General features: G+C 32.8%; 1 protein-coding gene across 2 annotated transcripts in view; it reads left to right on the top strand.

Annotated features, from left to right (window-relative positions):
• The window catches only part of LOC106107679 (fibroblast growth factor receptor 3-like), a 69,547-nt gene that overhangs the window by 14,572 nt on the left and 37,542 nt on the right, over nucleotides 1-17,433 (top strand). For both annotated transcript variants that reach the window (XM_013288649.1, XM_013288650.1), the window contains 4 exons: nucleotides 1,015-1,192; nucleotides 2,753-3,015; nucleotides 3,123-3,160; nucleotides 3,249-3,424. In XM_013288649.1, coding sequence (XP_013144103.1) covers nucleotides 1,015-1,192; nucleotides 2,753-3,015; nucleotides 3,123-3,160; nucleotides 3,249-3,424 — 655 coding nt within the window. The remainder of the gene's footprint in view (nucleotides 1-1,014; nucleotides 1,193-2,752; nucleotides 3,016-3,122; nucleotides 3,161-3,248; nucleotides 3,425-17,433) is intronic.

Here is a 17,433-nt window from a genome sequence, read left to right as displayed (position 1 = left end):
TATGGTACCTTCATACAATTTTTTAATACGCGTGATTTATGAAACTAATCAACCTTATTTAAACTAACTATAGTTAGCTACAAACTTAATACGTGTCAGATGAAGCCACTGCGAGTTAAATACATTTAAAATTGTGATGTCCTCGTTCTAGTCTGAGCCGGCATTAAGTTTGAATGGTAATGTAGAATTGTCTACTAATTGTGGCGAGACGATGATATAACTGCCATGTCTGTCATAATCACGTCTTTACCGCATTCAATTGTCGAACCACAATTTTTATAACCCTTAATGATTTGGGATAATTTTTATGACAGCCGCCTGCCTGTCGCCAACCCTAATGGTTACCCTCAAACTAATTGGTAAAACAGATGTAAAGATATTTCGCACAATGTTTCAGCAATAGAATTAAGGTTGTCAGCTGTTATAATTACACAGGACCTTTTCACTAAAATGTATGCTTCTCGTACTATAGTTTATATTAATGTTAGGACTCCGTAACTAATACAATAAACACAAGCAAATAGTGTCCATAAAACAAGTAAAACAACATTTACAAAACATTCTGTCTAACATTAAAAATCTATTTTAACAACCCGGATTACGAATGTAAAGAAATAATAGCTTTCCATTCGTACGTCCAGTATTGTTTCTGTGCGGTTTAAAAGGGTTATTTTTAGATAATAATTCATTTTAAAATGATATATTACGATATTTAGAACATTAATCATTTAAATTGATTTATTGTTGACCTCGACAACATGCTAATAATAACCCTAATTTTATCTTATACTAATTAAACAAAAGAATAAGAGCCTATCCCACCACTGGCTGATAGAGGCTCACATAGCTTAATAGTGACGAGTACCAAAATCCGATGTTTCCACATATTTTATAGGTTGGATTGTTATCTAACAATTTTCAAGAATTGTGGGACAGGCCCTAAAACTAGTATGTAACAAAAACCTTGCATTACCAATGGGTCAAATAAATTAATCGCATTATACTTTGTTCCAGAATGCGTGTCCGGAGTATGCTCATGCGCACATTCCCCGCGGCTGCCTATACCCCAAGTGTCAGCGCACACTGTCTCCATACATGGAGAAATATTCGTCAACGTCACATGGTCGCTTCCCCCGCCACCCTTCCCATACAGACTGCCACCAGATCTGAGGAAGATGTATTATTTTGTCAGGTATTTGTACATACAAATTCAATAGATAAAAGAAATTATAACAAAATACTTTAAACAATTTTATCTCCATAAAGCCGTAATCACAGGTTTATTAAAAAAAACATGTTTTTATCGTTAATTTAAACACTAAAGGCGATTGTCGATTGTTTCGCAGCCTATTTAACTGTTTGCAAAACTAAAAATCGAGTAGTATTACCCCTATATAAGCTCAAAGGTATCAAAGCGAGAGTAAACAGTTGTGCGATAGTTTAGTTTCTGGTTTGCGCACGATCTAACACTCTTCAAAACACGGCCATAGACAATTTAAGATATTTCCAGCCAGTGATATAAAAATATAAAATAACTTCTCGTCTATTAATTTTAATTAATTAAACATTTATTTAATTAAAATTGAGAAGCTATGGGTTCCTTTACCTAATTGATTTTAATCATACTAATGTTGTAAATGCGAAAGTTTGTTACATATCTCCAAAACAGTCCCAATGGAAATTAGCTACTATGTTTTTATTCCGTGCGTCGAAGTCGCGTTTAAAATCTAGTCATTACATAAACACTATACATAAACGTTACAAAAATAGCTGTTACTTCTGGATAACGTTTTCTATAAGTGAAATTAATAAACCGCTTCTGTTAGTTCATAATTTACGGTGTAAACACTTTATAAATCTTTCGCCTTCGGAGGCTATTCTTTAGGCTTTCGACTGTAATTTAAAAAGCAAGAGTTTTCGCTACAACTTCAGATATGTTCTCTCTTTCTTTCATCTCTTTCATTCTTTTGAAAAAAATAGTGATATCTATATGTTTCAAACATGTTTTTCTGCAGTGTAAATTCAACGTTAACATGCTTTATCTTTGATTTATAAAGTTTACGTACATGAAAAGAATCAGACAGCATTGTTATGTTGTTTTGTAAACAATTCAACGCATACAAATTGTATTCACAAATCATCCTCAAAGCTGATGTTAATTTTAGAACATGTTGCGAGCTGAAATAGATTACATCGTGGTAATAACGAACTAGGTCAATATTACTGTGAAAAAAAATTAGCAAAAACGCATTGTTAATTATTAAGGAGTCTCTAAAAATAACAAAAGAATTAAATTAATTCAATTGTTTTTGCATAATCTACGATTTAGTTCGCATGAAGTTGATCACAAATTCTTCTTTATTTAGTACGATTATCCTTTATCTAGTTTTCACAATACCGCGCTAAATACATTTTCGAATAAACGTCGCTAGCTGCTAGCCAACTGGTACGGCAAATAACAATAACATTTATATTATTATATAAATGTTATTGTTATAATGAGATCATCATAAACATATTCAAATGAATAAACATTCTGATCCTAAAATAACAATCAGTAAATTCTAAAATATCAACCAAACATATACGTATTGAAGTCAAAACAAACAAGCCTCATACATACTTAGATCTCAACAAGCTTAGTAAAATTGTTGACTCTGGTAGATTTGATATTTGATTTGGCACGTCGATAACAAGAGCACTCTTAACTACGTGCCAACTGAATTGATGAACTATAAATTTTTTATCACAGTATCGGCAAACAGATGGTATCAGACGCACATCCATCTCCCTGGTTCGCTCATGCGGTGTCTCGTCGCGTTGATGTCGATACTCCGGTAGCACTACCTGACGGTCCACGATGGATGCTACTACCCACTGTTGAGCGGAGCGATAAGCGGAATGGAGAGCGAAGCGAACCGCGCAATATCGTACTTGATGTCAAACTATTAGCAAGAGTGAATTTAATCGATGAACGCGGCTGTATTGGACCTGCGGGAAACGCTACCGCTTATGGTAAGATTATACTATTTCTGAAACGATAAAAATAATTAATAGCTAAAACATGTAAAACTGTGATATCATAAGTAACATTGTTGAACAAGAATTTAAGTTTTTTGCAGATCCCTTGGCAGCTAAAAAGATCACAATGGCAACTTATGTAAGTATTAAGTCATAACGAAACTTACTTCAAACTTACTTCATTTAAGTCAGAAAAACTTATTTCAAACTGCACTAATTGTTTGTAGGCACTATGGGCAGTATTCGGAGGTACTTGTGTGTTGGCTATGGTGATACTGTTCGCCGTGAGTGCACGCTTGGTGAAGAGAGTGCTAAGCGAGTTCCGACCCGCGCCCGTGCCCGCCTCCGCTTCGCTCGAGCCACTGCGCCACCACCCGACGTGGTTACCGCTAGCTGTCGGCGCGTGAGTACTAGGAATAAACGAAAACATTTGAGTTTTGCTTGTTATTACAGGAAAGTAGAGTTTCACTTTTTGTCATGTCTACTTAACATTTATGTTAAGATGATGAATGATTGTTGTTGTTGTTTTAAATGTTTTAAATTAAATAAAATTCTTTTAATAGCAAATATACTTATATGTTTCTTTGCTACTAAAATATATAGGCGCAAACTAGCACATGTTTAACCTTTAAAGTGATAGGGAAATGATGTAATTTGCTATTTACTGATTATCTTTACAGATCACGTTGCTTTTACTAGCACTTATTGTGTTATTCAACCTAAAATCCAAGCTTGTTGAAATAATAATTTATTAGAGTTAAGGTTAGTTTTGCATTCAAAGTATTACCTGATGTTTGTTTACGAAGATTTCTAAGAGACATCTTTCATAGTAAATCGTTTATTGAATTCAAAGCGTCAAATTATAAGATGATGTCAGAGTTCGTAGTGAAAGGAGGGGAAAAAACCTCCTTTCCCTGATAAACTGAGCGCAAATGCGGATTGACTTCGACTTGAGATCACTATCTTTTAAAACTTTCGGTTTTTTTACACGCTGAGAATAATTCAAGACGAAAATGTTATATGTTTTCGTTGACATCATTTAAATAAATGCATTCATAACAAAACTGTTTTTATAATCACACTATTATTTTAAAAAAAACGTGACATTACTTAGAATTGGTGCTTTTTTTTTTAAATTACATAACTAGGAGTGAAATAATTACAGTTATTTTATTATCTATCATTTTACAAGTATGCAGGATTGGGTGGCTGTAGAGATGTCTCCTTTATGTTTATTAACATGTAGTTAATGTTAAGAATTATCAAATTGCGTTGTTATAAATGCATTACGCAAGTTAATGATGAATAGATCAACGGAAGCGATCGCTCCATTGTCTCAGATCGATTCCCGGCCGATACCATCGCGTGCTCTTTCAATATACTTTCTAAAGAACATTTCCCATACGAATTATTTCTTATATGTATTGTTTACGTGCGTATCGAACATTTGTCAAAGTAATTGGTAACATGAATTCTCTTTTTTTTAAATTTTTTAAGGTCGAAAAAGATATTTCTGTTGCAATGAAAGTGTACACTCCGAGACAAAAATAAATGGTAGAGAATTATTTTTTATCTTTAGCACCTCGTGTTTGCGAGGAAAATAAACAATTGAATACAAAAATAGTTTCGCCACTTAAAAAGTAATAAAACAGGTGAAAAACTAAAAGATGAAAAGAGCTACATTTAAAGTTAAATAAGAGTTATGAGTAATATCTCATGAGATCTTTTTATTGCATCACAGGAACGACCTTGTCTTTGAAATGTTTGCATTCCAGTGTAAATATTTAGCAAGCTGTTAAAATCATTTTCGCATTGATAGACACCGAGCTGAACTCGAAAAAAACTTTTTTTCTAATTCAAAATACGTAGAATATTTGTGTTTTAAAATGTGTACTAATATTATAAAAATATTAGCTTTCACCCACGATTTCGGACGCCCATAATGAAAACCAATTAGCCTATGTGTTCTTCCAGACTGTCCTCTATATCTATGCCTAATTTAATTGAAATCTGTTTAGCAGTTTAGGCTACAAACATCCGTGCAACTTTGGCATTTATAATATTAGTAAGATATCATTGTTTGTTTCAAATGAACTACAAACTACAAAACTAAAAAAATATTAACTAATAAATACCCTTACTATGAATAAAAAACCTCGGTATTTTCATATTTTTCTTACTATTCTATTTCCACGCAAGTAAAGCCGGGATGTTTAATTTTGGTTGACCTATGTTAATCTATCGTATTTATAATTGCGTGTACAATTATAAGAAAATTAAGCAATAAGTTAATGGGGCGTGAACATTTTGCTAGCATCCATTATATTCCGTCTTACAAAGATATTATGCAAGGTCGAAATCTTGTATGGCCGTAGCAATCGCGTTTACTTCACAAAAAATGATTTTAAAATTTAATTTTTTGTGCACTTAACCTAAAATGTATATAATTCAAACTTTAACTTTAATTTCTTTGCTGTCTGTTATTATACGATGCTCCTAGACAAAAAATATTCCTGGTTTATTTTTATAATAGATTAAAAATATATGACATTCTGACATTGTGTGTTCTAGCAGTGATAACCCACTCTTATATTCGCGTCCCCATTTTATTGCCTACAGGCACTGCCATTCAATGTAGTTTAAATATCAAATAAGTTAGACATTTATAATTAAAGGTCAAAACGAGAATAACTTTCCTTTTTACTCAAACAAAAGCAAACAACTCTCAGTTAATTAACATTATGTTTGAAGTGTTTGACATTTATGGAAAATGCTTGTAAAGAATTTGAAGTGGTGGAGAAATTGAAAAGCAAAAGGTTAGCGTGGTATGGACATGTTATGCGACGAGACGATGGGGACATAAACCAGAAAATGTTAAGAATGAATGTGGATGGCTAAAAGGAAGAGGAAGACCGAAGAAAGTATGGATGGATTGTGTGAAAAAGGATATGCTTAAGAAAGGAGTGGTTTCAGATAGGACGACCCTCCATAAGGGATAAGGGCAAGTTGATGATGATGATGCTGCTGTAAAATTGAATGTTTTCAAAAGTAAAAAACCAAATAAATAAGATAAAAAATTATTTAATTTCATTTCTTACACCTTACCTCCCGCTAGTTCCCTGGCCCTACATTAACAGTCATTAATGTTTAGTCCAAATTTTCAGCCTTCCGTCTGTCTAGACTGCGTAATGATCTCTTTTTATAAAGAATGCATTATGTATCAACTCTTCAATGTGACTAATACATAATAGGCATTGTCCATCAAATTACATTGTTGCAGTCACTAAAAAAACAAACCTTAAGATTATGGTAGTTAAGTTGAACATCGAACACCTCCTTAATTAGATTTGTAATTAATAAATAATCATTTATTTGCGAGTTTCAGGGATTTAAAACTCGTATGAAAAAGATCGCATTTATTTGTATAGAAATTCTTACTCTTTGCTTTATCTATTACTGGCATTGTTCAAAGCTTTTGTACACGATTGTCTTCTATCGATATTACGGCTTAGATACGATACATCGGTGAAAGGTGCAGGGTCAGTGTACGAGACATTCATATTACAAATTACAAACATCGAGTACGGATATCATACTACAAGGTCTTTATTACGCTAGTAACTAAAAGTAGGCAGAGAATCTATGACTCGATGGCAAAATTCTTGCGATTTTTTAATGTCTGGTATTCGATTGTGAAGATTATTTTAATAATCTTGAACACAATTTTTTCTAGTCTTTTTGTCTTTTATGAATTTTATTGAAGCCGAAGGGAATTAATAGAGCGTTAAGATTGGAGTTTTATTGGGTCGCTATCAGAATAAACTATATCGGAGCTTTATTGGAAGATGGCAATTTCTTTTTTTTATTCGGGTTTTTCATACATAACTTTGTTATAAGAAATCTTATTGACTTATATGCGAAAGTTTGGATGGATGCATGTTTGTTACTTCATATATAGAACGATTTAATGAATTTCGCTGAAATTTAGGATAAACGTAGAAGACAGCTACTCGTAATTAATATTTTCATAATTTCGTACACACGAAGTCGAGGGCCACAGCTAGTTCGTTTATAAATTCCATTTCTAGAAATAAGAGTAATTGATTACAGAGACATAAGTAATAGTAATGAATAGCCGCATGTTTTTTGTTTAAAAAATATAGCAATCAGCGCTATAGACTTACTGTGACAAAGTCCTATTAGCCATTTTGATGATGAATTTTAATATTAGAGAAAGTCTATGTCATAATCGAAGCCTTTCTCGCATGCTTATCCACACTTCGGTAAAGCACATTTGACGATTCACGCCTTTCACGAACACACGACCTCGTAAAAAATATTTGATTACTTATACGAAGATGTTTTTTACATGCATTGCAGATTACTATGTTGATTTTGTAACTATATTATATAGCATTAATATGTTTCGTATATTAAAGATTTTCTTTGTCCTATCGGATATTATAATTCAACCTTCAAAATACGCTTTTTATGCTACACGATGTATTAGGCTTTGTCAACGAAAAAATGACTATCAAAAGTAAATAATTATTGTCTAACTTGTCAAATTACCAACTACTAGCCACTGCTAGCGACTACGTCCGCTTAAAATTAAGCTATAATAAAAATATAGGCTATGTTACTCATAGATAAATTGTTTTTGTAATGGTAAAAGTTTTTTTTTTAAATGTGCTCAGTAGTTTTTACTTGAATCAAATACAGACGAAAATACAAATCTTTCCTTTTCATATTATTATATGCATGACGTATTATTATACATATACATATTATTATATGAAAAGGAAAGATTTGTATTTTTGTCTGTATTTGATTCAAGTAAAAACTACTGAGTTTAAAAAACTAATAAGTATTATACGACTAGATAATTTTGTTTCCCCTTCTTCCAACACGTATGTAATGAGTTCTGAAGTAGAATTTCATCATGATACATGTTTATTTTAAACAATCTCCAAACTTGGAGCATTGCCTAAACCCGTGCCAAACAGACCTTACGAAGGTCATGAAACAGAAGGAATTTTCCATACCTATGATGGCATTTTTAATTATCTGTCATTCTCTATGAATACAGATAGAGCAATAAATTTTTGGCATAGTTTCCACAAATATTTTAAACTAGACTCGCTCGCGACTCCTTTCGCGTGGAATTAAAAAAAAAACAAAAGTGAGTAGCCTATATGTTCTTCCAGGCTATCCTCTACATCTATACCAAATTTCATTGAAATCCCTTCAGCCTTTAAAACTACAAACTCTAACAAACATCCATCCATCCATTCATCTAAACATTTATAATATCAGTATGATTACATTTGGAATCTAACCACTAACATTTTGGTTCACATACTAATGCTGGGTTACTGACGTTATATATCGTAACTTAGTGATTCATTATTGTTAGGTTAAATTAAATTTTCTAAGGAGTACAAATCAAGTTACATAGTTCGGAAACGCATTTCAAGAATCTATAGAACCAAAACACTAACGATTGATTAAACATATCTGACAAACTGGCCATAAGTCGGCTACAAACTTTCAGTCTTCAATAAGCAGTCACCGTTCAAAACTGTGTAGCGGGCTTCATTCAGTTACATTAATAACATCAATTTAATCATTATTAAAATCATAAATATGCAAATGCGAAAAATTTTATATAATTTACCAATCGCATAATACTAGATTGAGAAATTGTTTGAAAGTAATCTAAGGTGACGTCATAATTAAAATTTTATTAAATAAATTGTGACCGCTAATCTATCGTTTTCTTAAATAATCGACTTCTAGATGTATGCAAGAAGCTAGCATATTTAATTTTTTGAAATGTGCTAAAAAAAACTTACAGACGAATTAAGTACCTCCTTAATTTGGGAAGTCGTTTAAAAAGGGGGAGGATAAGAATGTGCGAAAATTGACACTGATTCATGTCATGCATACTGGCATGTAAACGTATTGTGCCAGTACCTGGCATACCAGGTACATTTTACTGGCATGTATATTTTCGCCTTTATTTTTTATGTTATAAGAGAAGGGGGGGAAACAAGCGGCGGTAACATAAAGGTGGTCAATGACGCCCATGTACATAACACCAGAGGAACTACAGAAGCGTTGCCAGCCTTTGAGGAACTTGTAGGCTCGCATGAAGTATACGTAAGTCGTATTGGTTTGGAAATACCACCGAGGACAGACCGTTCCACAACGCGGCTGTGCGGGGAGTTATAAATGTGAATCGTCAGTACGGAACGGATGAAGTGAACGCCGAACACAATATATCACATTACGAAACGCGAACGCTCTATTTCTTTTTTCTCACAGTGAGATGTGCCAAGTGTGATAATCGTCTTCAGATGCAGTTGCACACTGCTGATTTCATTATATGGCCATTTAGGGCAGGTACACACTAGTATACTGTACAATAAAACACGCGGAACTGAATTAAAATATCATTTTTTTTATATCTATGGTAATCAAAAATTACATCGTTGTAAGTAAATAATTGGGATTTATCACAGATGTTGTTTAAAGGCAAAGAAATAGGAAATTTCTTTGTTACGATGTTTTTTAGAATTCCTTAAGTGTGTACTCGGCCTTATATTTTAAAATGATGCAAAATAGAATGCAGTTATTCATAAAGCTTCCGCTCAGATGTGTTGCGAAACATTCCACCAATTTATATTGAAATTTTAACGTAAATATTATGTTAATCGACAATAAAAATCAAATTCGAAATTTAAATGCAAACGGACTCAGTTCACTGGCCACATGTAAAGATTAATTTAATTCTACATTTAACTTTTATAAACACTAGCTTATAATTGACTAGCTTTCGCCCGCCACTCCGTCCGCGTGTTTTTTTTAAAAAAAAAGTATATGTTCTTTCAGACTATCCTCAACATCTGTACCAAATTTCATCGAAATTCGTTCAGCCGTTCAGGCTCCAAACCCTTACAAACACCCATCCAACCATCTAAACTTTCGCATTTATAATATTAGTAAGATTTAATCTATAAAAATCTCTTCATCCATATTCATTTGACGTATTTCTCCTGTTATATCTCTGTTTTTTTTTTTAAATAACATTAAAATAATCCCAGTATGTTTTGTTTTTGTGTTTGTACGAAAACCGAGTTAGAGGTCATCAACATTCGTCCTTCGTTTGGAAAATCGTCAAAAATAACATATTACATTATCTGTTACGTACAGTTTGCATAATATTAATTAAACTCAGTTTCTTCCTTTCCAATTGCTTCATATCTTACGATTTGTAGGATATTTTATGTATAATACTAGCCATCGCCGGCGACTCTGTCTGCGTTAAATAAAAAAAATAATAGCCTAGGTGTTCTTCCAGGCTATGATCTACACCTACGTCAAATTTCATCCAGATACTTTTTTTATATACAAAAAGGTGGCGAATGAGCAAGCGGCCATCTAAATCCGCCAAAATGGCGAAGCGACCGCTGCCCATAGACATCCGCAATTGCAGATGCGTCGCCTACCCGTAATCGACGGAGGAGTAGACGCACATAAAGAGGATATTTCCTCTTCCTTTGCGTCTCTTCCACCGTCAAATCCACATTCCCTTCCAATCCTTCTCTTATAAGAAAAAGTTGGGACTGGAAAGGGACTTTCAGCTGTTTAGGCTCCAAACTTAAACAAACATCCATCCAACTAAACTTTCGCATTTATAATATTAGTAAGATTACTGTAATTATTTTTATTTCATAATTGTCTTAGTTAATTATGTGCTTCTAGTTTATTCATGTTTTTTGTCTAATGAATTTAGTATTTGTGTTGAAGTATTAAAATGTTTAGAGGTTACTTTTCAATAGAAGACTAAAGTATTTTAGATTTACAGAAAAGATGTGTGTTTGTATGAATATTTTATTATTGAATAATTATAATGATAGTTACGAGGTTATAGAAAGGTAGGGCAAAAATCTCAGTCAGCACGTTAGTAAATACGGTAATTCTATTAGACGTCACCGGCTAATCGAATTAACTCTCGAAGAATTGACCATGACTGATGAGTTACGAAAATCCTGGCACAGAATGAGAATGTTTTGCGAATGTAAGGACAAATTTACTTGGGATTCTATTGAAATTATTTCAATAACGAATAAAAAAGATTACATTAATGGATCTTATATGTAATTATTACTTATTGCAATCGAGACGTTATTGTCATAAGTAACCAATGCGATGTAAACTATATTTATGTAGTAATAGCTGTTACTCGTGACTTTGTCCGCGTATAATAAAGGAATAATAATGAAAATATAGCCTATACATGCAATACATACAAAAATACGAAAATATATATCTTTCCCCTTTATAGATAAACCACTCGTCGCAACCGTTGTTAACGGTTAAATAATTGTAACGGTTAGTCAATAAACGTTGTTATTAATAGCCGGTTTTCCAGTTACTTTTAATTTGTTAGTGTTTTTGTTTCGATAACTTCATGAAATACGTTTCCGAATTACGTTACTTACTTTGATCTAACACCTTTGTAGATTACTAATATTATAAATGCGAAAGTTTGGATGGATGGATGGATGGATGTTTGTGAGAGTTTGTAGCCTAAACGGCTGAACGGATCTTGATGAAATTTTGCATAGATGTTAGAGGATAGTCTGGAAGAACATATACGCTACTCACTTTTGTTTTTTTTTTAATTCAACGCGGACGGAGTCGCGGGCGAAAGCCAGTGATAAAGTAAAAGAGCGTCGGTGGCTCAGGGGTTTGAGCATTTGACTTGTAATTTACAGGTCCTAAGTTCGAATTCCGCCATGTACCAATGTGATTTTCGATTTTTCGAATTCCACTTGTACATAATGTATCCGACGTTCTTACGGTGAAGGAAAACATCACAACAGTGATATAACCTGCACATATCAGAGAAATCACAAAGATATGTGGGAAGTCGACCAACCCGCACTTGGTGTCCAGCGTGGTTAACTGTGGCCTAGTCACTCCTTGTTAGGGTAGGCTTTTAGCCCCTCAGTGGTGATGTGTAGTGAGGTGGTGATAATAAATAGAAACTACGACAACCCAGCTTTGCTCATATTATATGTTAATTTTTAATGAGACAAATCGTTGGCGCAAAGCACTTCTCGTTTGATCATTTAACCTTCTTACCTATCATGTAACTAGAGAAAGGACGCATTGGTTACCAACATTTAAATATTACTCTACGTTTTATAGGGTCATTCGCAGGGAATCAATTCACTACGCGTAACGGAAAATTTTACCCACATTATCCTACAGTAGCATCGAAAACAATTTTATTTCTAATTTTATGTAATCTTACGAATACTAATATTATAAATGTGAATGTTTATATGGATGGATGTTTGTAAGATTTCGTGGCCTAAACGCCTGAATGGATATCGATGAAATTTAGCATAGATGTAGAAGATAGTCTGGAAGAACACATAGGCTATTTTGTATTTTTTCAATTCCACGCGGACGGAGTCGCGAGCGAAAGCTAGTATCTTATAATACTTTAATACTAGTGGATTAAATATATAACAAATATCACATCAAAATATAAACCTCTCTACTTTATCTAAAAACAAACACGACCCACGAATTCAAGTTTGAACAGAGCGTCCAACACAGCACAAACAATCGCCACGGGCTAAAGTAAACAAGGGTCAGACTTGAAACACTTCGAGTTTGGATTGTATTCTGAACAAGGGAAATAAACTACTTATTAATTTATGAAAATTCCATTCATACCTAAGAATGCTTAAAATAATTTTGTAATATTCGCCCGTTGGTTGAAATTCGATCATAATTTTTATCCAAAGATTTTACTTTTTTGCGAAATGTGACAACCCTAGATTACTGTAATGGAAACGAAAACGATTTATTTCCCTTGTACAAATGTTTTGACGTGTCTGTAGTATGGCCACGATTAAGTACATTTTGTGACGTCAATCGCCTTTACATAGTAACTGTTCAAACGTTTTTGATAAAAAAATATTGAAAACCAAACGTTGGAAACAAGACCTTAAAGTCAACTTTCTCCGTACAAATTTCAACTTAACTTCACTAGATGGCGTTACTTGGCGTAACATTTTTTTTTTGTAATTGTCGATTTAAGAAAAGCAAGGTTAGGAATGTGCAAAATCTTATTCAATGTCTAGATTTTATTTAAAAAAATGGTTTTTGTGTAACTTGACGTGAGCTTCAATTAGACAGGCCTTCGACAAAACCGCAGACTTTCAAATACACTTGCCTATTAAATGTTATTTCAAAACGTCGCGTCAATACGAGCTATTAACACTTTACATAGTTTTAAAATGTTAAAATTTGCCCTTGTAAAACACTGGCACGAAATTGGTAGAGCCCGCTTTAACATCTGTTGGCAGAATGTACGCCCCCGCAAACCACGACCACACAGAAGGCGTCAATTAAGAGCAACTTTAAATAAATGGTATAATAAATACAAAAATCTAACTTTATGTTATAAATGCGAAAGTTAGATGGATGGATGGATGTTTGTTAGAGTTTGTAGCCGGTTGAGCGGATCTCGATAAATTTTGCCATAGTTGTGGAGGATAGTCTGGAAAAACACATAGGCTGCTTACTTTTGTTTTTTTTTTAATTCGACGCGGACGGAGTCCCGGGCGAAAGCTTGTACTACTATATGTATCTTCTGACATTAACGGTGTCCAAATGTATAAAATTACTACGACAAGGGTTGAAATGCCAGAATCCAAATTACGTCAAAATACTTTATGAAAAAGCAAAAATTAAAATGTAAGCAAAAAATCCGATAACGCATGTTTAATTTTTTGAGTTCCTTTCTCTGAGAATTTTTGTAATCGGCTCAGCTGATTTTGAATTATTTCTATACATACAAAAATCCAAAAATATAAATGTTTCCTCTTTATAATATTAGTATAGATATTAACCGAGTACAAGCAATTTTGAGGTTGTTAAGATAACAAAGGGGAGTCGCTCGAAAGCCGCGGATGTAGGTCGTGTGCCGGAACACTGTTGGGCAAATAATTCTCATATTTCTTTCTATTGGAGATTTCGAGAATCCTGAAAGTGATTATATTTTTATTGCGTTTATTATTGTATTTTTTTTTCAGTTTAGTATGAGAAACATTTGGATAACATATAGGAATTTTTAATATATTATTATTACTAAGATATACTATCTAAGTATCTGAATTAGTCCTTAATAATATAATAGATTTATATTTTTAGTAAAAAGACTTAATGGATTTAACAAAACAGGACCGGTTTTACATTACCGTCGCCCTGGACTAGTGTTCTACGGACCTAACTGTAACACAAAGTAATACGACAAAAGGCGCCCTGGGCGATTTCTCCACCTCGCCCTATTGTCACGCCGGTACTAAGGAAGGTATATAAAAGACTTGCAGAATAAACGCAGAAATAAACAAAATAAACGTGACATCTTCATTTTTCATTCCATTTCTATGATTACAAAATCTTTTTAACGGTATTAACACTTTAGTTATTATTAATATATTTTTTTTTCATCAAGCAATACGAACGTTGAAAAATAAATCATCTAAAAATTCATTTGAACGAATGTCAACACGTCCAACATTTACCAACAACCAACTGGCGATCTTTGAAGTTTCAATCAATGTTTTCCCAATTTTCACCAATCACCTTGTCCGTATTCTATGACATAAACAAACATAACATACAAATCAATTGTACACACTTTTCTCGGTCTTTAGCGTTATAACAAGTTGCATAATATAAGAATAGTTAACGTAAAATTTGAATAACTTCGCGGATCCAACTTTCGTTTTGATGTGGATGAGGTTTCGACTTTTGAATAAATACTGGTTCCTTATCTATTGTGTAATGTGAACGTGACGGTTCAACAAATCTCTAGAAATTCTATGTAAACTATTTACTTTTGCAATGATTTTTAGGTGAATGATTCTTATAAAATTTCGACAATCCGTTATTAACAAACAAACAAATCGATTAAGTAAATAGTGACTTGTGTTACAAAATTATAAAGAGAACTGGTCAAATCATTTTAATTAATAAATTAAAAGCATAGAGATTAAATGGATTTTACATAACACAAAATTGAACATAATATACCAGCTTGCTGTATTAAATTAATTATTGGTAGATATTAACGAATAATTAAGTTAGTTTGTTGTGGTTTTTTTTTTCAACAACTTCTACAGACTTGGTCCGTACTCTTTGTTGCACAGTTTGTTTTTCTTTTCTTTTTCAGTTGGTTGTGGTTATCTTTATATCTATATCTATACTATTATTATAAAGGGGAAAGATTTGCACTTTTGAATTTTTGTATGTATTCGATTCACGTAAAAACGACTGGACCGATTTTAAAAATTCTTGCACCGATAGAAAGGTAACTTATCTGTGAGTAACATAGGCTGTATATTTTATTGCTTTTTAATTTCATGCGGACAAAGTCGCGAGCAACAGCTAGTCTAGTTATAAACACGTTATAGGTCAGTATATATCAACTATTTAGAAAGGAAAGGCGGTTGTCTAGCTCGATGTGGATTGCATCGTAATGGAGAGAATCGCAAAGGTGAACCGACGATCGAGCTTCCTTCATTCTCTCAACGATCACTGAAATTATAGACATGGGACGTATTTAGGAAACGAATTAATCAGATTAATATTATAAATGCGAAAGTTTAGATGGATGGATATTTGTTAGAGTTTGTAGCCTAAACTGCTGAACGGATTTCGATGAAATTTGGTATAGATGTAGAGAATAGTCTGGAAGTTATGAAAATTTTATTTTATCGTTTACATTTGTCAAATTGTCAATAGCAAATGTCAAAATGACATAACATGACAAACCTTAGCAATCTTTCTTTCTTGATGTTAGCAGAAACTTATGGTATTTTTCCCACATTAGTATTTTTTTCCAATTTATTTACCCACTAAATTTAATAGCTTCAAAATATAGCCTAAAGCGTGACGTAAGTGTAGGCCTTTTTATTCAAAAAGGAATTATTCCAAAGTATGCTGTAATTGCTGACATCTTAGGCAACAAAGAAGTGTGTGTTTACGCTTTATTATAATAGTATAGATACAATTCCGAAAGAAGATATATTTCAAGATTTCTGTTAACGAAATATGTTTATATAACATTCTTTTAACAGTTTCTTTTATGCAGCTTTATATTAATTAACATTTATTCTTATCCATTATATTGTACTTAAATTATACAGTTTCCAAGTTAAATCCCTAAATCATACACTTATAGTTAATTAACCTCAAAACGTAGTAAAAATTTAAACAATTCATTGTCATGCAAAACATATGTATAGACGTTATTACTTGTTTTTACGGTACTTGTTTTCTTAAGTCGTATGAGATCATCATTTGAATGCGGACGTTTTGTAACACGCATTAGCTCTTTCTTGGTCAACAGACGTCGAAACTTTCTTACCATCACTAAACAAGAGGCGGAGTCATTTGCGATCGTTAGTCTATTCATTGCTTGGTCAATGTTGGAAAGTATGGATGTGGTCTTATGAGAAATAGATTATTTATGATTGGCGTTTGATGTTATATTGCCTTTTTGTTTCTCTAATCACTTTTAGAAATGTTCTTATCCATGTTAATTAACACTTTTTGTTATTAGAAATAATTTTGCTGACTTACATTTAATGTTCCGATTTAGTACTTCAAGTTAATCTTAGTTCTTACTAATATTATAAATGCGAATGTTTAGATGGATGGATGTTTGTTAGAGTTTATAACCTAAACTGCTGAACAGATCTCGATGAAATTTGGCATAGACGTAGAGGATAATCTGGAAGAACAAAGGCTACTCACTTTTGTTTTTTTTTAATTCCACGCGGATAGAGTCGCGGGCTAAAGCTAGTTTTTTCATATAACGATAATCGGTTTGAAGAAATCCTTGAAGAGCACTTTTCTAAAACTATTAATCCAGGATTCTCGTCTTAAAGTGTACTATAAATCCATCCCTGTACTGGAGACAGTCACGAATAGCAACAAAGTTTTGTAATAATAGATTTGACTTCGTTTGATCGATAATTGAGTTTACATTTACATGCATCTCCAACCATCGAAACGTAATCTACTAACGCAATAAATACAATGATATTTGCATTACTTTCGTCCGCGACTCCGTCCGTGTGGAATTAAAACAACAAAAGCGTGTATGTGTTCCAGAATGTCCTCTACATCTATACCAAATTTAATTGGAACCCAATTAGCCGTTTAAGCTACAAACTCCAACAAACATCCATCCATCTAAACTTTCGCATTTATATAATTAGTGTTAAGTATGATATATTTTTTGTAGTAATATAATTTCTTCGCCAATATTTTGATAAGCATACTTAAATAAAGGAGATACTAAAATAGTTCTTCTAG

The sequence above is a fragment of the Papilio polytes genome, unplaced genomic scaffold, assembly GCF_000836215.1.
Source record: "Papilio polytes unplaced genomic scaffold, Ppol_1.0 DF821956.1, whole genome shotgun sequence".
NCBI lineage: Eukaryota > Metazoa > Arthropoda > Insecta > Lepidoptera > Papilionidae > Papilio > Papilio polytes.
Note: the sequence above shows the minus strand (reverse complement) of the source record. Positions and strands in the feature narration are given on the sequence as shown.